The 23,921-nt window shown below is 43.4% G+C and overlaps 1 protein-coding gene across 11 annotated transcripts in view; it reads right to left on the bottom strand.

Moving 5' to 3' along the window:
- The window catches only part of TLE4 (TLE family member 4, transcriptional corepressor), a 141,194-nt gene that overhangs the window by 7,623 nt on the left and 109,650 nt on the right, over positions 1 to 23,921 (bottom strand). For all 11 annotated transcript variants that reach the window (XM_032866689.1, XM_032866690.1, XM_032866697.1 and 8 more), the window contains 7 exons: positions 14,179 to 14,298; positions 13,205 to 13,258; positions 12,111 to 12,263; positions 10,561 to 10,693; positions 10,082 to 10,275; positions 9,503 to 9,579; positions 611 to 860 (listed from right to left, as the gene is read on the bottom strand). In XM_032866689.1, the coding sequence (XP_032722580.1) occupies positions 611 to 860; positions 9,503 to 9,579; positions 10,082 to 10,275; positions 10,561 to 10,693; positions 12,111 to 12,263; positions 13,205 to 13,258; positions 14,179 to 14,298 (981 nt within the window). The remainder of the gene's footprint in view (positions 1 to 610; positions 861 to 9,502; positions 9,580 to 10,081; positions 10,276 to 10,560; positions 10,694 to 12,110; positions 12,264 to 13,204; positions 13,259 to 14,178; positions 14,299 to 23,921) is intronic.

The raw sequence follows: 23,921 nt of genomic DNA, 5'->3' as shown, positions 1-23,921 counted from the left end.
ACAGACACACCCCAACGGAGGAGCACCGGAGTCCTGGACAGCAGTGGTTGATCAAGCAGCATCAACTGGAGGCAAAATTTGATCAAGGAATGTTAAGAGAGGGGGAGTGAGAAAAAAGGTCCTCCCAACTCATGAGGGTCTGGGAATGTTGTGTACAACAAATATGTTAAACCAACCAAACATTGGGGAGCAGCAGAAATTCCACTGCTGGTTTAAGGAAGAATGTCCAGCAGAAGTTTTATAAATGATGGAAGGACAAACGCCCAAGACACAGGCAAGGGAACAGTCTACTGTCTATGCAGAAAGCATGACGTTACTCTGGTAATGTCACCATGTGACAGACCGAGAGGTGCGCTCTCACAGAAGCCCTCCTGGGCTTTTAACTTTTCTTATACTCCTTTATTGGACAGGAAAACGGGTAGTGAGCCTGTGCCCATGAATCGGGCAGGATTCGTGAAAGTTGCACTCTCCACATAAAGGGCCAAAAACCACCGAAGACAACTACCCACTTGGAATCAATTCCCTGTGTTGCCCGTCCAACCAAGTCTCCCCCTATTCCATCCCATTTTCTGAATGAGGGTGTAAGCCCCGTTCCTCCATGTTTGCTCACCAGACAGTCGAGCTGAGAGACGGGGCTCTTGTTGCCGGGGTGGCTGATGTCCCAGACCTTGACGCAGCCCTTGCCGCCCGTGTACACGTGTCTCGTGGGGTTGCTGATGGTCACCGCGCACACCACCTCCCCGTGGTTCAGGGTGTTGATCTGGCGCGCGTGCCGGGGGATTCCGGGTCCGATGAGGGCGTCAGGGGGGAAAGGGACAGGCTGCATCTGGCCGTCTGCGGTGACATGGAAGGAGTACGCTCTACAGTAGTGTAGTGGGGAGAAGAAAAAATAGGAGGGGAAGGTGAAAAACATTAGTTAACTGATCAGCGTGAGGAGATGAAAAAGAAAACATTTTCAGTGTTACTTATAATTTGCAAGTAAGTCAAATTTACCTGGTACAAAAGAGAAAACCTAATTTTCAGAGCTAGATCTACGATCAAACGTCAGGTCGACTCTACACTAACTGGTGTGTGGCATTAAGTAGTCACTGAGCCTCTCCGAACCTTAGTTCTCATCTTTAAAAGGGAGAGAATGCTACCTACACTTCACAGAGAATTAAGTAAGAAAGCCAACATCTAGTATATTCAGGACACTCTGCAAACTTGCTCTGTTTTCTACTTCGGGTGACCCAGAAGCCTGTGATACTATTTCTGCCTGTATATGAATTCACGCCAATCAAGTGATTTGCTAATGGAGATCAATGAGTCAAAATGATCAAGCTCTAAGGAGTTGAGTCTCTAGGCCCACAGTGAAACGATAGCTGTGACCCCAGCACACGCACCAGAATAAGTCCTATCGGACTTGACAATCACTAATGCAAGTAATTCCTGATGAAATCAGGACCTGTGAAGGCGTCCCGTGTGACTACCCCAAAGGCCCACCTATAAGTGCCTATCCTCAGCTCCAACTCCAGTTCGTCTCCAAGGAAAGCTCTACACTTATGAAAACATTTGGTTCTAAATGCAACTTCCGTTCGAACATCTCCCTCAAGAGATCTCTATTCTTAGGGTGCTGAAGTCAGGGTGGACACATCAGTGAGGCTGTGTGATGCACGGGGCGGGGAGAGGGAGCTGGGCCTGTCTTCTATCATGGGCAATAGCCCATTTTGGAAATTATGTCATTCCGCTTTGGCATGAAGCTTTGGAATGTGCTCTGTTTATAGGACAAAGTTTGGGAAAGACATACCAAGGGAAAGCATCTGTGGGTGCACAAAAGGACTGGAGCTTGGACCTATCGGGGAAGTTTTAGAATCAAAACACTTTATGGCTCCTTAATGAAAAAAGCTACAGGCTAGCCACATTCATCAAAACTCGTCCCATTACTAAGGCCCTCATCACCCTCCCGACTGTCCCCAGGAGGGATGACGCAGTATGTGGCCATGGAAGACGTGGTGCCAGATAGTGGAGGGCTTTTTCCTTCTCAGTAACAACAGAGAAGCAGAGGCCCAGCCTGTAGCAGAACATGGTATGCGGGACTGCTGACAGGGAAGGAGGCGGAAGCTCGGGAGACAAGAGACAGAAGACATTTCCTCGGTCAAATCAACAGGACTTGGGAGACACACTGAACCTGAGACCTGGGAGAGAGGTGTGAAGGAGGGCTCTAAGGCTCAGAACCCACGTGATTCAGGAAGACCACATGTTAATGAAGCGACAGGGAAGCATGACCGAAAGCTACACACTCAAAGAGCTAACTGGTTTGGTTTTCTTTAATTTGAGGGCAGCTGGGAATCCAAAGAGTTCAACAGTAAGCAGAGTACTGTGACTCAGGTGAGAGGTTAGTTTAGAATGACAACGTGTGCTTATTGACTAAGAAGTGACAGCGGAAGCTAAGGGAGCAGAACAATAATGCCGTAGCAGATCATACAGTGAGCGGACAAATGCAGATCTAGGGGGCTGCTTACATCTAAGGACCCTCCAGCAAGAGCAGTCAGAGACACAGATGATTGAGAGAGACGATCAAGTCCAGAGATAGGAGAAGGTGGTCAATCACTTGACAACATATTAAGAGATTCAACCATTGAACACATATTTCTTGGGTATCCCCATGTGCCAAGCACCATACTTGCAGGACTGAAGAAAAACAAACAAAACCCCCGCATCCCTCGTTCTCCTGAGTTTACAGCCTGTGGGAGTAGGCGGCAGGTAGGGCGAGGGGCAGATTTATTAGTGAGATAGTCACATAAATAAATATAACAATGTCAGAAGGTCAATGCGATGAACAGTGGACATGCCTGGTACTGTGGGATTTGACAGAGTGAGGCAATGGGGCTTCGATATAAAGACAAGATGGTGTGAAGGGGAGGGGTATGGCAAATATGAAGGCCAGAGTGAGACGGAACGCTTTATCCATTTAGTCAGAAACTATTTATTGAATGCCTACTATGAACCTGGTACTATCAAAGATGCTGGGAAATCAGGGGTGAACAAAGTCTCTATCCTCCAGGGTCAACATCTAGAAGGGAAAGCAAATACCATATATAAGCAGAAAAATAAGTAACCTCAGATCCCCATCAGATGGCAAGACACACACATACACACGCACGCGGCACAGGTCTGGGGTACCATATGAGAGGAGACAAGAAGAAAGGACGCAGGCCCTGTACACATTGGTGGTGGTGGGGGCGGGGGGAGGAATGTGGAATGTGCCAGGTCCCTAAAGCAGAAGCAAGTGAGAACACTAGCGTGCACTCAGTGGCGAGGGGCAGGCTGGAGAGACAGAGGGAGGGCAGCGGGAAAAAGCCCTGGTGGGCCATCATGAGGAATGCACATTATCCTGGGTGGAATGGGAAGTTACTGGGACATCTCGGCAGAGAATGACAGGGTTCAGTTAATGTTTTAAAGTCCCATTCTGGCCGCTGGGTGAAGAATGGATTAGAGGTGACAGAACGGGAGGAGGAACATAGACAGGAGGTCTGTGCCTTGGAGACAGTCCGACAGCTGGGAATGGATGTGCAATTCTAAAGATCATTCTGGCTGGGTGGAAGCAGAGAAGGCTGTGCTGGATGGGTCACCTGGATTCTGGAAGTGACACAGTGAGGGGCGGGGGTGAGATCTTCCTTGTGAGCCCTTTAAATAAGTCACTGAAATCAAGGACAGCTACAGTTGACGTGGTCCAAGCCCCATGACAGGGTTACTGGGCACCGACCTTGTGAACACCAGAGTCCTGTGGAATGAGGGTGGCTCCAAGGAGGAAGACCCTAAGCCAGTGAGTGCCAAGTCTTTAATAAAAAGGAAATCCCCCAACAAGGTGTAAGGGTAGGTAGAATCCAATGACACAAGCCTGAAAGAGCCAGAGTTTTCACAAAAAGATAAAGGAGCTCAGTTCTAGAAAAGACTGGTGGTGGGGGCGGCAGAGGGGTGGGGAGGATGACACAGCCTTTATCACCCCATCACTGGCTCTGAAGATTTAAGGATATGAAACAAATGAAGGGGCACCCCCTCAGAGAGCTGCAGGTGGAGGGGGTCCCTTGGGGAGAAAACCAAGTGCCAATCAGGCAAGGAGGGGAAGGCAGCAATGGTCTCAGAGAAAGGCTGAGATTCTGAAGGATGACGATGGAGAAAAAGGCTAATTGATTATGCAATTAAAGAGGTCATGAGACTAAATCTTAAAGGAAAGGAGAGGAAGGTTATTCCACGTTTAGATGGTGTTACACATTCTTAATGATAATTTACTTGAAAAGCCATCCCTTCTCTTCTCCCTAGTATCACTAAGTGGTTTTTAAAGAGCTTTGAGAATTAAATAGTTAAGAAACCAGACACAAGATTTCTTTCGAGGTTTTTGATTGGACATTCTTCAACTCAACCACAACCACTCTGTGAGCACCTACTATGTTCCTGGAACCCCCTTTAACAAGAACGTCAAGAGCCTACTTGCATTAAGGATGTAATGCAGCTATTTTTAGTTTGCTATTAGTACATGTAAGATACGCAAGACTGGAAAAAATAAAACTCTAGTAAGAATCTTATCAGATTTCAACTAACTCTGACGTGTAGCTGGCAAAGTGTACTGGTACGTGTAACGAAAGCCAGACTTTCTAGAAATCAGAAACCCAGGCTTGAAGAACTACTCTTTTTCTACCCGATTAAATGGATCGATAAGGCCTCTTAGCCACATGGATACAGACATCATGCTAAGAACACAAAACAAGGTAAGGCACTGGCCTTGCCCACTAGTGGCTTCTAATCTAGGAAGTGTGATGAGAAAAGCAAAGAAGTGGCCACAATACCAGATGAAATATGAGAAGTGGGAAGTTCTGTGGTGGTTCAAGACAAAGCTTATGTCTCAATAGTGACATGGTACTAGAGATGGGTTTTGCAGAATGGAGGGATTCTCACAGAGGATGGAGGAAGACGGAAAAACAATTTGGGGGGAAGATGGGCAGAAACAGCAGAGAGCAAGGGCTCTAAAAGGATGGGGAGCAATGATGGAAATTCCTGGGCTGGTTTTAATACAAAGAATTCATTTATTCAATAACAACCCCAGGGTTAAGTGGTTGGAGGAGCTGGCCTGAGCACAGTCTGATCAAATGCATTAGGAATATATACATTTATACTACACACACACACACACACACACACACACACACACACACACATACACACTGCTGTCTATCTGCTAGAAAAGGGAGGTCTGTAAAAAGGGAGGGCCTGCAAGGCCAGCCTAAGAACTCCACAAACAGAATTCACTAAAGGGTTTTTTGGAGGGGGAACTGGGACAACTGACAGAATAAATTTGATCGCAAGGAAGACAGTGGGCTAGGAGGACTAAGAGACAATTATTCCAATCATCTAGATGCAAGGTATTGGGGGACCTGAACTAGGCTAGGTCAAGGAAGACAGTAAAAGTAACACTGAATATAAAATTCTGCAGGACTTAACGAGTAAGATGTGAGGAAGGAGCCAATAATAATTGAGTTTCTGAGCATAGGAAACAAGGATCAGAATACCAATACTCCTGATGGGCAATGCGGGACGAAGATCTAGTCTGGAGAAGAAGCATCATGGTATGCTGACTTTGACGTGCAGGTAACACACACTCAAGATGTCTGAGATGTCCAGCACATAACTACAGATGTGGGGCTAGAGGAATAGGGTGCAGGGAACCGGGAATACAACGGACTCTTCCACCAAAACACACACACCCAGACATACAGACACAGAAGCATGTGTGTGCACAGCAGGTGAAAGCACTAAAAGCTAAGAATGGCTAAGAAAGACGGTAAAGAGAACAGAAGCAGCTTGGACTTTCTGACAGAACTACACCTCGATCAAGGCATCTGCAAATCGCTCTTTTTAAAAACATGTGCATTGAAGATGCTATTTTATCTGAATCATCATCTTTCGATGAAAACCCAGCATATTTAAAGAAGGTCCTTGGCCTTCCCACCCCCAACCTCATTTACCCTCCCTAAAAGGTCCAGTTCTGTAATGCTGCACTCATCTGTCTCATACTTTGCAACACCTTCTCCAAAGTTTTCAATGTCTCACGAGATGGGAGTAGACCTTACATTCACGATAAAAGATCTGGCCATTGTACTTTATAAAGTATGCTAGAAAATCAGGCTCGAAGTGGCATATGAACCCACTAGTACATCAGCCAGCCAACAAATACTGCTAAGGGCTTACTGTGTCTTAAGCATTTTTCCTATTTTGAAAAATCCCGCTTTATAAAAACAAATAGAACACCATGGTAAATTTTCTGAATTATGAGCAGCTGAAAACCAACAAACCTGTGCTCTTCTCTCATGGCTGCATCCATATGCCATGTCCCACGATGTAATTAGTACTATGGTTTTAATTGAATAGTTTTACCCTATTTATAAATGTCTCTTATGTAATAGGTGAGGAGGAAAAGTCCATTTCGGGCTTACGTCAAAATTAAACTATGTTGTCATTCCAATTACAAACTGAGTGCAACTTTTGCTAATTCACCAGAACAGACAAGAGGACCCAATGTGAATTATCAAATAAATGCTACTTTATAAATTAGTTGGTGACATGCATTTAATTATAACTTTTGATAACATCTAACAATTCATTCTGTAAAAATAATTAGGACAGAGATGCACAACTGCTTTGAGTCTTTCTGGAGAAAGGCAGTTTACTTTGTGTGTGCGGTAGGGAAAGCCTTTAGGTGACTCATTACGTTTTATATTATAGCACAAAAATAGTTGTTTCTCTCGAAACACACACAGAAGACAAAGTTTCACAATTCTGTATCTTAAGATCTGAAGAGCCACCTGTTATCATTACCTCCTCTGAGAAATCGGTAATACAAATATATTATCTCTTTATGCATAAATGAATGTGAATTTACATGTCTTGACGTCCTCTTAATAAAGACACACCAATGACAGGAACGTGGAGTCTATTTACTCCAATCTAATTTTCTTGGGTCATTTCTGCCCACTACAGATATGCAGTTCAGTCCAACTGCATAAGCACCTGAAAAGCTGATAATGACCTGGGGCAAAGCTAAACTGGAAATGAGGCTGCAGTTGACTGAGGAGTCCCATATACCAAACACAGTCCCGAACACGTAACATATTATCTTACATTACCCTTACGCCCTGTCTGTCAAGGCGGGTGCCATCCTCGGTTTATAGATGAGCCAACTGAAGCTCCCCAAGTTAAGAAACTGTCCTCTACTTCTCAACTGGCAGAGTAAAAATTCAAATTTTGATCTGTCACATCCCAGAACTCAACTTTGTTGACCCCACCATGCTCTCTTTGGGATTCCTAATGTCATCTGCCAACTGCATGACATGTGGCTCTATCACTCCCAGGAATGAAAATTTGCAACCATCCTCAAAACCATCAACCTTCCCAAAAGGATCTCAACAATCTGATAATTCTGGGGGAAGAAAGGGAGTCCCACTCAAGGCTCAGAGAAATGTCTCCCGAATCAGACCAGCTCTAACTTAACAGTGGTTCAGATGGACCAAAGTGAAATCAAGACCGTCTTTCTTCTTTATAGGCACCTAAGCTCCCTTCCCCTTCTCTTCACCCTTCAGGGGCCTGGGCAGTACTGCACTAGTGGTTATACCACAGCGCTGGTGCCACAGCTAGTCAACCACGTGGTAACTACACAGTACCTGAACATGGAATGATACCCTTCCTCTAAAGAAACCTCTCCTTCCCCACAGGTTCATGTGGAACTCACAGGGATTTGAGTTATTTGATTAATCCTATGACCTTGTTATTTAATCACTGCCTGAAAGAGACCAAACTTTCACCTTCAAATACATCAGAGCTCTTAGTCAACAAGACTTCTAAGTCAGTCAACAACTATTTGCAGAACACACACAAATACACAGAACTTTATGGTAATGGGTATTTATACCTTCGATTCTCAGGGAACTCAAAGTCTAATTTGCCTTGCCTCCCTTATTAATCAGTCAAATATTTACGGAGCAACTTGGCTATTGAGCCAGCACTGTGTTTGATGCAACAGGGAAGTTTAGCACAGAACTGTACAGAAGTAAGTTACACCAAGAAGTCACATACAGGAAATAGTACAGTGACAACTAAGTGCCTGAGTGTACAGCAGCAAATAAATAAGCATTCAGAGATCAGAGAAGAAAGAGACTGGCTGGCTCACCTGTGAGCACTCTCTCCCCCTCTCCCCCTCAGTTAAAAAGTATGTACTGTGAGCACCAGGTACCAGGTACCACTCTAGGCACCGGAGCTACTCCTATAACCGAACAGCAAAGAGTTCTGTTCTGCTCTCACGAACTTACTTCAAGCAGGGAGAAGCAGATCACGGCTACAGGCAGGTACAAAAAAGGCAGGCAGTAGAAAAGAACAACGATGGGGAGAGGAAGGGAGAGAAGGATGCTCTTTTAGATAGGACTGGAAGGGCAGAATGCTCTAATAAGTGACACTTTAGCAGACACTTTTGAAGTAAGACAAGAAGCCACAGAAAAAGACCAAATGCCCCGAGGCAGCCAAGCCACCAAGGAAGCCTCGGGAAGAAGGGACTTATTGGCTACTGAGGGTCAAGTGTGGGTAGCACAGGCTGGGGAGAAAGCACCAGCTCGGGGAAGCAGCACATGGATGGCATGCGTGGTGACAGACAGGATGCCAGCGGAAAGAGCCAGGAGCATACACACACGCGGGGAACTAGTAAGGCAGGGAGGGTCTGTGGGGATGCTTCCCAAAAGAGAGGACAGAGGAAGCAAGCTAGGATTTTAAGGGAAGAGCGGTGTTATTTTATAGTCAAGTCTTTGTATCTGGGAAGATGAAGCCAGAGAGCAGGAGAACCGTGCGTAGGTAGTCATAAAAAGGTGTGCTGGACTGAAATGGAAGGTTGTGGAACGAGGTATGGTGAGAGATTAGAATGTACAAGAAGAGGCTGGAAAAGCTGATGCGTGCGTTTTGCCTTCATAACTCAAGGGGGCTGTGAACACAGATGCTCCAAATATCCAGCTCCTGGGACAAGAAGACAAATAAGCAAAGCCACCTTTTCTACGAACACAACTGAGCATAAGACCACACTTTTTCCTTTTCACAGCCTTTGAAGTTTGGCACGTCTTTTCCCAACACGCTCAAATTTTGAGCATCCAGGTTTGCACATAGGACGTTTTTTCTTCAAGGCAACAAAAGAATTCAGTAACAGACGTAGAGAAGACCTGACTGCTGGAGATGTCTCAGTAATTTGCATTTCCATATTAGAAGCTCAAGATTTTAAATTGAAAATACAAAACCCCACCTCATTACTTCTTTTCTTGTGTGAGAGAAAATGGAAATTCTTTGCAAGGGAAAAAAACCAAACCAGAACAAAAAAAAACCACATCGAGCTCCAGGAGCTCCCCTACACTACCTAGCAGTGATCAGCCGGAAAGGCCGGCAAGAGCCTGGGGTCTGGCGCACGGTGGGGAGCATGAGGCTCAGAGGTACTCACGGTTTTCCTCCTGGAATGCCTGTCAGGTTCGGCGGTATGGCTGGTACGCGCATGTGATGGTGTGGATCAAATCCAACCTAGAATTTTCCCAAGCAAAACAACAAAAACATACATAATTACATTAACTCATTTCCGCCTACTCAATACCTCTCTAGATCTTGGGAGAACACAGACTTTAAATACGATTTTTAGAGATACACATACAGAAGCATCTACTGATGAAAAGATAGGATGTTTATGATTTTAGGGGTAACATACCTGGGGATGGAACATACATGAAAAAAAATTACTTGTATAATTTTTGAAGCTTATGATGGAAACACAGGGTTCACTACAGTCACAATCATTCGCTCTGCTCTTGTAGGTTTAAAATTTAAAGGAAACCTAAAATAACAAGGACATTTCCTCTCCTTAGAAAAGGAAATGGATCTCACAGTACAACTGCGTGTAGTTTAATTTACAGATGTGACGGGTTCCTCTACAAATACCTCAAATTATATAAACTACGTTCAAAAGTAACGTCTGGCGATCCTGTGAGCTGTGGAATGGCTTGATTTTTGTGAAGGCCCAGGAACGTACCACTGGTGATCTCCCGTAGGCGGCGGCAGCGGCGGCAGCAGCAGCGGCTGCGCTCATCTGCGGAGAAATGTTGTGTAGCCCCGCGTAGGCGGCGCCGGGGCTGGTCAGCTCTCCGTTCATCCCGGCGTGGGGCACGATCCCGAACGGGGTTGGGTATGGACAAGGGACTGCCATCGGGGTCCTGAGGCTTGAGGCTACACACCAAAATGAAAGGACAGAAGAGAAAAACCAAGAACACAGGAAACAATAAGGAAGTGGGGCGTTAACATATACCTTAAAAAAATTAGGATCCAGGGCTCAATTTCGCTTAACGTAATATTCTCAAAAATCATTAAGGCGCTTGGTTCAGGTTAAAAAAACAGCTCTATCACTTTTCAATATGGTTATTACTACTCTTAAGGTATTGCACTGTTTAAATTGCTTGACTTTCTTTAAAAACATGAAGCATAAATACACAGAAAGCCCTTCTTATTACTAACCCAAGGGGTCGACTCCTGGTGGTTTTCCAGGCACAGGCCTCAGTCCAGGAGTGGAATTACTGCCTGGGGTGGGTGCATCGGTTCGTGGAGTAGGGGTATTGGACTTTGAAACAGGAGTAGTAGATTTTTCATTCTAACAAGAGATGGAAGAGAATATGGTGGCAGTCAGAACACAGTTTTTTTTTCCCCCCCCCTTAAGATTTTATTTATTTATTTGACAAAGAGATCACAAGTAGGGAGAGACTCAGGCAGAGAGAAGGGAGGCTCCCTGCTGAGCAGAGAGCCCGATGCAGGGCTCGATCCCAGGACCCCGGGATCACCACCTGAGCCGAAGGCAGAGGCTTTAACCCACTGAGCCACCCGGGTGCCCCAGACACAGTTTTAACAATGCTGTTAAAGGTTTAAAAAGACAAGTCAAAAAGAAAAGAGTAAAGAATGGAAAAAGTTCTTCAGGTTGGGCCTTTATTTTCATAATTAAAAAAGAACAAACCAACAAACAGAAAGATCTCCCTGAGACCACAAAACCAACGTTCAAGAAGATATAAACTAAAGCAGAATTTAGGGCAGTCAATGATTTCCAGGAAACTGGGTCTGAGTCAGACAGAGGCTGACAAATCATGACGTCCTGTGACCAAACACTTGTTGGCTGCTTTAAGGATGCTTGAGCTGTGTTTCTGGTGGACTGTTCATGTCACAAGAGGCTTCCTGGTTAATGGGTCCACTTAGAACAGATCCACGCCCTGATGGTCACAGAGACCAGCACAGAGGAGGTGGCAATACAAGAAGGCCAGAAGGCCAAGAGAGAACCACAGAAAAAAACTTAATGTAGCCCCGTGTCAGACACATCCCCTTAACTTGCAGACAAACTGAGGAACTTTCTTTCCTTCAGCTGTGAATTTGTGAATTCAGAAGGTTATATGAGAACTGAGTCTTTTTTCTTTTTTAATGTTATGGTACAAGGAAATAATTGGCAAGGAAAAAGGAAGACACGCACAAAAATGCAATTAACTACAGAGCCAAAGAAGAAGAGGGTATGGGGAGATTATCCTGAGTTGCAAGCAGTTTCATTTTTGCTTTAGTGATTTGTGGTGTGAGTCAAGGTAGACTTTTGTAAATGACAGATTATTTCTTAGATAGGAAGGGAAAATTATTGCAGTCATATATAGCTTGGTAATTCAAACAAAGCTAGCAACAAAATCACATTCCAGCCGAAAACTAAATTTACCATAAACCATAGGTGATAAAACCATCTCTGTAAGCCCAGTGTCTATTTCTTCATCTTTGCTGAGACACGTTTCACTCAATTTCCCCATATCCCACCCCTGTCCTTGTAAAAACACTCATAAAACAAACATCTATCACCGCTAAGTCCGTAAACCCACTCTGTTCCCAAAGTACTTTTGTCAATTAAACTTGAATACTGAACGTACACATATATTTGGAAACAAGAGTCCTCTAGAAAAATGTGAAAAATACCGAATTTACAAAATATTCAAAGCCAATCATCTTGAAACAGGCGAGGCTAAGAAAGATGATGAAGGACCGCTTACAAGGCTAAGTTCTTTGGATTTGGAGGAAGGAGTGCTGCTGGAGGACGCAATAGAGGCTGGACTGATGGGGGCATCTTTCTTGAGCAGGCGCGTCTTGTCCAGGCCATTCTCTCTCGGGGAGTGTGCTGGGCTCCCTCGAGGGGAAGACGGATCCTATGAAGGAACATCAAGGGTACTAACGCAGCACAGCACATTCACAATGCTAGAGTACTTGAGTGTGGATGTTTCTAGCGCAAAGCATGGAGAAGTGCAAAATGTCCCATAATCGATAACAAAAGACGTACCAAGCTGCTAAAGAAAATATTTGGTATTGAGGTCAAAGAAAATACTAAATATTTATAGCACAGTTGACCCTTGAACAATGGGTTGGATCTGCATGGGTCCACTTATATGTAGAGTTTTTGGGTGAATACACTATAGTACTAAAAATTGTATTTTCTCTTCCTAATAACATTTTCTTAGTAACATTGTCTTTCCTCTAGCTGTCTTTATCATAAGAACACAGTATGTAACATGTAACAAGCAAAATACGTGTTCATCGAGTACTGATGCTATCGTAGGCTATTAATAGGTAAGTTGTGGGGGAGTCAAAAGTTGTATGTGGCAGCAACGTGTGCAGATCTGCCCAATCACTCTGTTGCACACCTGAAACCAATGTAACATTGTGTGTCAGCTACACTTATTTTAAAAAGGGAGGGGGAAGTTACATGTGTATTTTCAACTTCATGGGAGGTTGGTGCCCCTAAAAGACCACTCCCCCACCTGCATTATTCAAGGGTCAGCTGTACTTACTCAAAACAAAAATCAGAACCCAACAGATCCATAGGTCATCTGTCAATGAGATCTGCAGGCTGACCCCATGTCTGCTGTGCATTTAAGGTGATAGCAAAACACACTTCTACTTTTATAGAAAAGAATAACAATGAAAAGGATCAATAATACATAAAATCAGTATTACATAAATTTTTCAGGTAAATAAAAAGTGGGTCCCCTTTGGAAACGAAGCACACATTTTGAATACTGACTGCCCAGACTCCAGCTAGTCATTGTTACAGTGGGTAAGAGCAGGAAGCTGAACAAGCCAGAAAACGTACCTCGTTGGAAACGTCAACCACCAAATTGTCGTCACTCTTCTCACCATCGCTGTCCTGCATTGACAATTGACAAGCATTACCTCCTCCCCCAGCACACACACACAGCGCCAAACAATTTACAATGTACTGTGTTCTCTAATCCTCATAATGATGTTACAAGGTAGGTATATGAGGATTCTGCTTCACCATTTAAAAAACTGAAGCTTATGGCTTGCTCAGTACTCCAGAGCACCTCATGGAAGCTGGCCTGTCTGCGCTAAATCCTGCCTATGGCTGGGTGTGATTTGTTCTCTCAGTTTAAAAAACTGGGTTATGTAGTCACCATTTTAAAATTGGGAGGTTTCGCGTGAAAGTCCAAACTTTCTGATTTTTTTGAGGCCTTGCAGTCCCCGCAGGGCCTCACCACAGCAAGGGGGAGCAGGGGCTTGCCTGCAGCCATCCCGGTGCCATCCAGCTTGCTCCCTTCACACTAAGTGACCCGAAGGGTTAGTCACTGAAGGAAAATGGGCTTCAACTCATGTAAGGGACACATCTGGATGCTTCTGCAAGTTATACTCCACAAAACTCGCTTTATTCCTCAGCATGAATTCATTTTAGACATTTTAACGGGGTTTCTATGATTTTACGTTTTTCCTTAACATTTCCAGTTGACCACAGAAAATTCAACCACCTTGAAATACACAGAGGGAAGCAAATACATCTCTAGGAATGGTATTATGGGACACCCATGACATCTTCTATTAGCTGCCAGATAAAGCACTCTGTTCCGACTCACATCGACACGTGCGCAGACCTGCACACACACAGGACTTGAGCTAGCCAACTGAGACGCAGCTATAAAGGCAAGCACTATTTTTTTCCTCCGAGTAGATGTTTTTTCCTCCTATGTTCTCATTTTGGTTGGTAATAGTCAAAGGGTAAAACGGCTGCTGGAGTAAACTGGCTTCCCCCAAAGCAAAGGCAGAGGAACCTACATAGCGAGCTGCAATTTCCTTTTCTTCAGTTTTCTGCTTTTTGCTATCAGAGGAGTAGTCTGTGGAGTTTCTGTGCTTCTCGGCACCTCGGAAACTGGCGGACGGGGATACCGAAGAGCTCTGGAATTAAAAAGAAAGCAGGGTTGAGAAATGACCATTCACTGAAGTGAGTTTTTCAGGCGCACTGTCCTTTTTGTTTGTTAACACGCACCTGCAAAACTGTTAGGAGGAGACAGGAGAGAAGGGAGGAGGTAAAAGGAAGAGGGCAACAGAGGTGGAGACAGAAAACCAAGAAAAAACAGGGAAGAGGGAATGAGGGGGAAAAAGGAACAAACAGGAAAGAAGAAATGGAGACAGGCCCAGAGAGGGAGGCAAGGAGGCAAGAACAGCAAATTCAGAAGACAGAATGGGTCTGGTCCCAAGGAGATAGAGAGGACACTGGTGCAGCAGCTTCAAAGACGTGAGAAAGGAAGCAGATAGAAAAGAAAATGGAAGGAAGAGTCAGGCCCCACGCCGCTCCGGCCCCAAGTTTGCTGGCTGATGGGAAGCCAGTAACTTAAGCCTGTCCAGAGACACAGAGTATTTTATGTATCTCAAGAAAAAGTAGTAATTCTTCAAAGAAAAAAGGAAGACAGGTACTCTTTGGGAATTTAAGCAACCAAAAAATGGTGATCCTGTGACACAAAGGTTCCATTTACGGAATTTTGCTAAATAAGTCCCTTGTTTTAAGGGCATGGAAGATTGAATGGCAAATAATCATAACAAAAACAAAACACCTGCAAAAATTCACTTTATTCCTTTTTGACTCCTATAGTTTTCATGAACCTGCTCCTTTATAGCCCTGGAAACCCTGGAATCCCCAATTAGGACCAGGTAATTGGTAAAGACAGTCCCTCCTTTGTGGGATCACAATCGGGAGCGAGCAGTGTCTGTCATTTCTGCTCTTCCAAAGAGCTCCCAACTGGAGGAGGCCGACACACTGAAAATCAACACCAAAGCACAGACAGTGAGTCTGTCTGCCATTCAGACCACAGTGATTATTACCGGGCACATGGAGACAGTATGAGGCTTAACATCATTTATGAGGAAGTGAGAAAAGCATCAATGAAAACTGGAAGCAACCTTATGAACTAGGTAGTGACTCAGTTCAGAACAGACCACACAGGTGAGGTGTGAGAGACAAGCAGGGTTGACCTGTGCAGGGCAGGCCTAGAAGGCCAGAAAAACCAAGCCCCTCAGCAGGGCACCAGCGCCCAGCTCTGAGTGCTAAATTAACACAGGCTGGGCAGTGGAAAGAACACCTGGAGATGAGAAAACAAGTTCTAGGAAGAACAAAGAATCACCACCAGACTATCTCTGCTTTGCATCTAAACCAATTCAGGAAACTGTTCCATAAAGCTCTTCCTCATTGATAACTTCATTCTTCTCACATAAAACTAACTCCTTGTTCATTTTTTTTCTTTTATCTTAAGTCTGATGGTAATAATTAACATTTATGAAGATACATAACATTTACAAGGGCTTTTAAATTAACTATGGGAGGCAGTGCTATATCCAGAACTTTTGGCTCTATATCCCATTTCACTTCCACTGAACCTTAATGCCCCATTTTCTTTTGTGGCTAAACTCTCGAAGCCCATTAGAGGAAAACCAATGAACCTCCCCGTCTACCCTGCCGGCCAATGCCTGGGTCAGTTTCTCTACCAAGACATCACCCCCTAGTGGTCAGCTGTGGTGACAGCAACTCCACCGCTAGCTCCAAAAGCAGGAAGGAGGTAAGGGTTTGGTGTCAGGGGAAGATGGGAAGAACGAGTAGGTTCCCAATGATAGGGCTGGGTACCTCTAAACCCTTCCTTCCTGTACCATTCTCTATTAGAGTCCTCAATGAATTTTCTATATCGGAGGCACCAAATCCTGAAACCATCCCTACTCATTCACCCTTAAACTTAATAGCAGAAAAGATGGCAGACATCATTAAGTAAGGCCAAAGACCAAAGCAAAACATTAGAAGCCAAATAATTCTTTAAATCAGACAGCTTCTTCTTGTATCTCTGTTGAGTTCCAATCCTCATTCCCAAGCCATAAGACTTGGTTCAATGCATCTGCTTTGTTTTTATGCCATGGTCAGATTTTTGTGACCATTATTCCATCGAAATCATGCTTGCAAACATCATCTGTGAGCCGCGACCTGCAACATTTGATGTCAGAACCCCATTATCTAGTCTGCCCCGACTCCAATCTATCCTCCACATTTCTAGGGTTCATGTTTCCCAAAGAGACATTCGACCACTTCTCATGATTCCTTAAAAACAACAACAACAAAATCGTTTTCCCACTGTCGTTAGGGGAGGAAAAGTCCACACATTTCTGTGTGTGGCCATTTCCAAAGCCCTTCTCTCCACGCCCTAACCAGGGCCCTGGCCTTAGAGCTCAGCACTATGAGCCTGTTGTTTTTCCAGTGCTCCGTGCATTTTCATTGTATCTGTAGCCTTTTTTCCCCTGGCTTATGAGAATGCCCATTTCCCCTCAGTATCTTTTTGCTGAAATCCTTATTCTTAAGGACCAGCTCTAATGTCACCTTTTAAAGCTCGCTCAGATGCTGTCAGGCAGAATTAATCACTCAATTCTTCTTTGTTCCCTTAACACTTTGTTCACCCCATGAGTAGAGCACTGGCAATCAATATGTGACTATTTGTTTACAAGGCCACTTCCCACTACAGGCTGTGTTGTTACTCGGGGTGGGGGTGGGGGGAGGCCGGGCACAGTGAGCAGCAGAGAACTGCCCAGAAATGTTTCTGAACATAAATGAGCAAACATTCCTTTTGCACTCCTCAATCTTAACCTAAAATTCATACAATTCCCTTTCAGAAGACCACTCGGCTGAACAGTTACACAAGAAACCATCCACTACGGTAAGATCGGAGTAGTGCCGCCCCTGGGAATTAGGTGCACAGTCATGTCTCTTCTTCCCCTCCACTCCTCTACCTATTTCCATGTGACTTCATCCTACTCATTTGCTATTTTACAAAAAGAAGAAAAGAACTGAGTGTGTGGTGATGAACAACAACCTGAGCCTTCGATTCTGAGATACTCTACTGAAAGTTATTTCCAATTTGTCCAAAAGGAAAAACTGATTTTTTAAACAATTATAAGATACTTTCTCAAAAATTAACACTAAATGGCAACACTTATTTACTTAGATCTTTATGCCTATTTATTGACACATACGTACAAACAGCTTTACTTTCCTTAACTGGTTGTTTCTGGCTCTGTGGGCAGTATTTTATTTGTGAAATTTTACTGCAGAACAAAGTCATATGTTGGAGTTTCCCGGTAGAAGGATAAAGTAGTTAATTATCACTAGCATTTAAAGGTTAAGCTACACAATGGGTGCTGGGGCAATCAGCAATGTTCTGATAACATAACTGCTCTGGAATCAAATTGGACTTGGCACAGGCTCTCGTCATGAATCTTACAAGTCCACCATTCTGCCACTGGAAGGCCACTTAGATTCTTGCTGAGCATGTGAAGAGGAGAAATTAGGTAAATACTTTTAAAGACAAAGTCTGGTTTTACTAGAAAATACTTTTGTTTCTCTATCATTATGTTAAAAGTTTACCTAGGTTAGGTATTTCCTTAGCTCACTACACAGGAAATGTAGTTGGAGTTGCATCATGACTCTGGATCAATCTACAAACTTAGAAACATTTTCTCATTACAGTTGGATCAGGTGACGATATCAGCGAATGTGTTAAGAATGGAGGGCCATTAACAGTCAGACGCAGCCGCCAATCAAGACAAGGCCAAAGACCTTACATCTGAATGCTTACTACAGAGCTCTGCATTTTTAAAAATGAAACACTTTTATTACTGGGATAGTAAAAAGAAGTTTAATGAAAGAAAAGAAAGGGGGCAAACAAGGACAAATGAGGGGAAAAATACTAAAAATTTGTTAAGTCTTATTATATGGAAATCCCAGTTGCTTTGAAAGCAAAAGATAAGCTTTAACAGAGTTACTCCTAAAATTATAAATCACATTTCATCTCCAAATGAGAAATTCTAGGTCCTAGTTTGAAACCCAACTAAGATTTTACAAAAGGTTACTGACCAAGTCAGACAGAAAATGGACACCACCAGCAGCTGAAATGGATAGCCCCGCCCTTTCACCTTTCCTCTTCTGCCACCCCAAGATCAAAGATGACCATGTATGACAGAGAGTTCTATAAAGTACACACTCCTCCCCCCAAAGAAAACAAGAGGTAGTGTTGTTACAATTAGCTAGTTTTAATAACAGGTAGCACAGATTTTTACTAGCAGGCAACAGCATCTGTCTGGAGTCAGACTGCCTGTCTGGATTCGAGTCTAGAGTTTTCCACTTAATAGCTGTGTAGCCTTGGGGATACTGCTCAGTCTCCGTAGTCTGAGACAAGAATACTCCACCCACTCCCTCCCGGGGCTGCTTTGAGGACCAGTTGAAAGAACCTCCATAGATCAGTACAAGGCGCAGCCCCGGACGGATAACCGAGCCGCTCCGCAACAGCAACTCAGCACTGGGGCTGCGCCGCACGCCACTTACTACAGAGCTAGTGTGGCTCTTCTATTTTAAGCCTCACATAAGGACTATTCTCGGCATCTGCGTAGCCCCTGCCCCTCAGCACAGATACACAGATGGTCCATAATGATAGGGCTTCAATAGGCTGCTATTAACCAAAACACAACTCCTTTCAACACAATAAGGTTTTGGTTCAATACGGCAGGCAGGACTATAAATACCGCCTCCACATCGGACTTTCTAATTCGATTTCAAATGCACATCAAGCTAATTCGACTCGCCATTCGCATAAGTTCATATGCCCCTGCCCACTTGCAAGATTCCAACCAGAAGGAATGGTTGGACAACCATGATCAGAAACTCTAAAACTCACTTGTTATGTTGTGTCTGTTCATCAGCTACAGCCTCCCAACACCCCATCTACTTGGTACCAAAGGGTAAATCCATTTTCAAACAGATAAAGGGAATAATGACAGGGCAAGAGGTACCACGAAAATCTGGCTAGGGTTTTGCCCTCCCCTTACAACTGTTGTCCAGGCCTCCTTTACTCAAAACCAGCCCAGTTTAGAAGATAAATTACACTGCTAGTCAAACTGCAGTTCATTCAGTACAGGAATTAGTTTGGGTCAGGGACAATTCAGAGGGAGCTGGTTAATGGCAGCGGGGGAGAGCAGGACGGAGAAGACAGGCTCAAGAGGCCTGTTGACCCTTCAATGATGCCATAACTAAAGTCCTCAAACATCATTTCCTCTGTAACAACAACAACAACAGCAGCAACAAAACATAGGACTAAAACAGAAATGAATATGGTTGACACTCTCAAATTCCGAAAGGCCAATATAATGCCTGAAATCAGCAGGGACTCAGCCCACTCCCCTTGCCAAGCAGAAGGGCCTTCAGTAGGAGCCCGACAATCATGAGTCACGCTGGGTCAATTTGTTTACTAATCCTCAAAGCATTTCAGAGTTACAAAATACTTTCAACAAGTTCTGAAATAAAAGTAATATCCTCAATAAACCTATATATACCAAACAAACATAGCACAATACCCCAGTGCACTTTTCGTTTTTTTTTTAAGATTTTATTTATTTGACAGAGAGAGATCACAAGTAGGCACAGAGGCAGGCGGGGGGCGGCGGGGAGGCAGGCTCCCTGCTGAGCAGAAAGCCCAATGCAGGGCTTGATCCCAGGACCCTGGGATCATGACCTGAGCCAAGGCAGAGCCTTTAACCCACTGAGCCACCCAGGAGCACCCCCTGCCTCCACCCAGTGCATTTCTGATTGAGGTTTTATTATACAGTGTTACACTGAATGTTTTCATTTCTATTCATTTAGTTCTTTATTAACTAATAAAACATTTTAATATTTACTATCCTACCTATTAAAAAAATAACCAGCAGAGATAGAGAAAATAATCCTCAGTTGGGAAAAATTAAAAAATAAAAATCATTTGGCTAAAATATACACATCTTACATCCTGACTCATAACACATGCAAATTTATGTAAATTAACTTAAAATTTATAGCATGCTCGTGGTGAAAAACCTGAATATGGTAGGGCTCTAAGCTAGTCACTGGTGTCAGTTTACTGCTCACGACAGTAAGACTTTAAAAATAACCTGCTTGATTAAGGAAGTCATTAAAAACACAATCTGTATATAACCCTCACAGAACTTGCTTTTTCCAAATTAACATAAATCAAAATTCACCTTCAAAAATGACCGGGACTTTCTGAAGACCTGCCCTTGTTAAAATATAATCTCCATCTAAAATAATGAATCTGTTCTTAATAAATGTTTCACCTTCTACAACGTATCATGAACAACACACTCCAAAGTGTTCTCATGTTGTCTTTGTCTTTCTGCTTCTCTCCTGGTAAGAGGCACTTGGGGCAAAATAAATTTCTTTGGCAGATAATCAAAACAAGAGGAACTGAGAGAGGAATGATTAAGAAGAGAGGCAGTATCCACAATGGTTATGGTATGGGTACGAGGGTCAGACAGCCCTGGGTTCCAGACTAGGTTGTACCACCAGCTGTGTGACCTTGGACAAGCTAAAGAACTTCTCTTAAGCTTCCAGTTCCCCAATGGGCAAAACGAGTATCTGCTTAGAATGATACCCCCGAGATGGAGCACACATGTTGGGAACACAGTAGCTAGCATCATGGAGAGCTCCAATTCCTATGTTAATGCGAGATCCCTACACGGTCTCAGTCTACTTACGGGCTCTTTCAACAAGTATCTACTGAATACCCACTAAAGTACAGAAATACAAAGATGAATGAAATCTACACCTTGCTGTCCGGAAGGCTCCATGAGTTAAAAATACTTGAGTACAAAAGTCCTACATATTTTGTGCTTCATGCAGTAAAATATACAGCACTTCAATAGTCAGTCATTCATGTTTTGTTTCCATGGCCTCAGCATTATGTATTACTTGGTCAGGATAAAATGCTATAATAATTTATAAGGTATCAATAAAATTGATTTTAAATTAGAACATTATCTTAATGTTCTCCTGGGGTTTCCTGACTGTTATTTCCTCTTCCTGGAATAAAGCTGTTGGCTCCACCCCAGAAATTTCATTAAATACGGTTACTTTAGCTGGCGAGCTGAGCTGCTGGAACATGATGCTTTGACACCAAAAATACAGGTTTGATCCTTGTGCAGGCACCTTAGCTTCCCTCTGTTAACAGCCAACTGTCTGCTCTTGGGCTGAACTGCTTGGTCACACGAGCAAGCAACTGGGAGAATGAGAAGGGACAAGTATATCCCCTTACCACTGATGGAGAAGTGAGCCCACAGATGGTACATAAAAGTCCCATCTTTTAACCCAGCTAATCACCCCCAAAGCCACTGCATGCCCTTGAATCCAATGGACCTCCTTAAAGTTCACAAGACCTAATGTTCCTACATGCATTTGATCTCCACCAAGAATTCCCTTCTGTCATTAATAGAGACTATAAATCTTGTATGTACTTTGTAAAGTACAGACACATGTACCTGTCACTTCTTTCTGGGATTTTTTTTTTTTTTTTTGTATAGCACCCATAAAATTTATCCTAGATCATTCATTCACCTACCACCTTATAATCAATGTTACTATGTCTCACTGACAAGTATGACCTGGTACCTGAGGTTAACTGAAATAAAACAAAAAGGGGGGGACTGGCAAAAATTTCCTTCCTTAATTTTCTGGGAAGGGGAATTGACTTTAGACCTGTAGTTGCACTGTGTTCTGTTCCTGAATTGAAATATCAACATATTTCTAACAGCTGCTTTGAAAGAAACTGGAGTAGAGTAGCTGCTCCGAGAAAATAAGTGACTCAGCTTGAAGACTTGGCAAGCTCTATCTTAATGGACCAGAATCCTCATTTTAGTAACTATTAAAATTTATTGGAAAAGAAAGTCTTTTCATGTTGCTATTTTTTCCAGTAAACTGTTTTAATCTATTTGAAAGGCTAAACATTTTTTTCTTCCAGAGAGTGTTAACTCCAAGAGCCTCATATATACTCTTATGTATTATGTATGCAAATATACTCAGCAACATCGAGGGTAATTCAGCAAGAACACAGATAGGCAACAATAGTATATCAATTTAAAGGGAGGCTGCCTAACAGTTTTCAGATGGCTAATAAGAAACTTTAGGTCTTCTTCATACCATCTCAATATGGCAAAAAACAGTTGGACAATTTGGTCTTGAGATCCTTCATTAAAACACTAAGGTTTGTGCTCTAGAACAGAACTGACAAATATAACAGGAGCCACGGATATATTTAAATTTTTCTAGTAGCCAGATTTTAAAAAACTGAAAAGAAACAGTAAAATTAATTTTAGTCATATATTTATTTATTTAAGCCGCTGTACCTAAAAACACCACATCAACATATAATCAATATCAAAATTATTAGTGACACATTTTACATGATTTTTTTTTAGTACTAGGTCTTTGAAGTCTGGCCTGTATTTCACATTTACTGGACATCTCGATTTGGCCTGGCCACATTTCCAGGGCTTAACAGCCACATGTGGCTTGTGGCTACTATACTGGATGCCACAGGCCTCAAGGATACTAAAGGTACAATAGGAATCATGCCCCTTCACACAAGCATCTGGCACTTTATAGAAGAACAGGCCTGACCTGGCTGCTGCCTACTTTCTCCAATCTGAGTTCAAAGTCTCTTTGTCGGATGCTGGATACCCCATACTGTCTTTCATCCCTCAATGTGGGCTTCCGCCAAGAACTCTTCCCCAACCTCTGAGTGGCTAGCATTTTTCACCTATGTCTCAGCTTAAATGCCACTTTCTCAGAAAGGTGTCATGTCGGTGGCATTACCCAAGGAGCTCTCTCCTAGAAATCTCTATCATAACCTCTTACTTCCTTCCTTTCTAGCATTTGTATCACGCCCATCATTTTGATTATTTTCTTGTCTCCTCTACTTGACTAGAAGTCCCACAAAGGCAGAGACCAGCCACTTGGTTTGGTGTCTCAGTTAATGGCTGCTGAACAAAGGAGTGACTACAAAACTTGATCTGCTCAGGCAACAACACTCATGCATATGTCTTACTTGCTCCCATATTATTTTCATTGTGTTGAGAGTAGAGGTTGTGCATTCCTGAAGGGCATAAGCTACTGTGCCTTATTTCTTTGTATTCTCAGCACTCAGTATTAATGACTGCCATAGTCAGAAGAACAGCTGCATGGGGCGGGGCGGGGGGGGGGGGTCGCAAGTGCAGGTGTGTGCAGGCACACCAAAGAAAGGAGGCACCCTTCAAAAGTCGAAAGTGGTAATTTTGAAAGTGATACAGTGACAAGACAATTTTTAGGGCTATGCTGAAAAGACACTGAGAGGAAGTGGTGCACAAATTAAAACTGAACCAAGGTTGAAGAGATGCCAGGTGGAAGAGAGGGTCAAAGGTGGTACCTTTTCCCTGTTTGTTCCCCATCAGCAAGGGCACAACCACCCCCCTCCAAGGTCAGCACCACGATCTGACCTCTGAGTGGACACACAAGAAATATTTGTTGTTGCATAAACGTATCAAGGCCACCAATTTTTCTTATTCTAAGAGAGATAAATCTTCCACATAAGGGAGACATTTTTCAACTGGCTCTCCTTTGTCTTTCATCATGTACTCATCACCTGTCTGTGACCAGGGAGAAACAAATCTTACTCAGGTCTGACCACCAAAAA

Source organism: Lontra canadensis, unplaced genomic scaffold (genome assembly GCF_010015895.1).
Source record: "Lontra canadensis isolate GAN:19392208 unplaced genomic scaffold, GSC_riverotter_1.0 scaffold31, whole genome shotgun sequence".
NCBI lineage: Eukaryota > Metazoa > Chordata > Mammalia > Carnivora > Mustelidae > Lontra > Lontra canadensis.
This window is presented reverse-complemented; position numbering and strand designations above follow the sequence as displayed.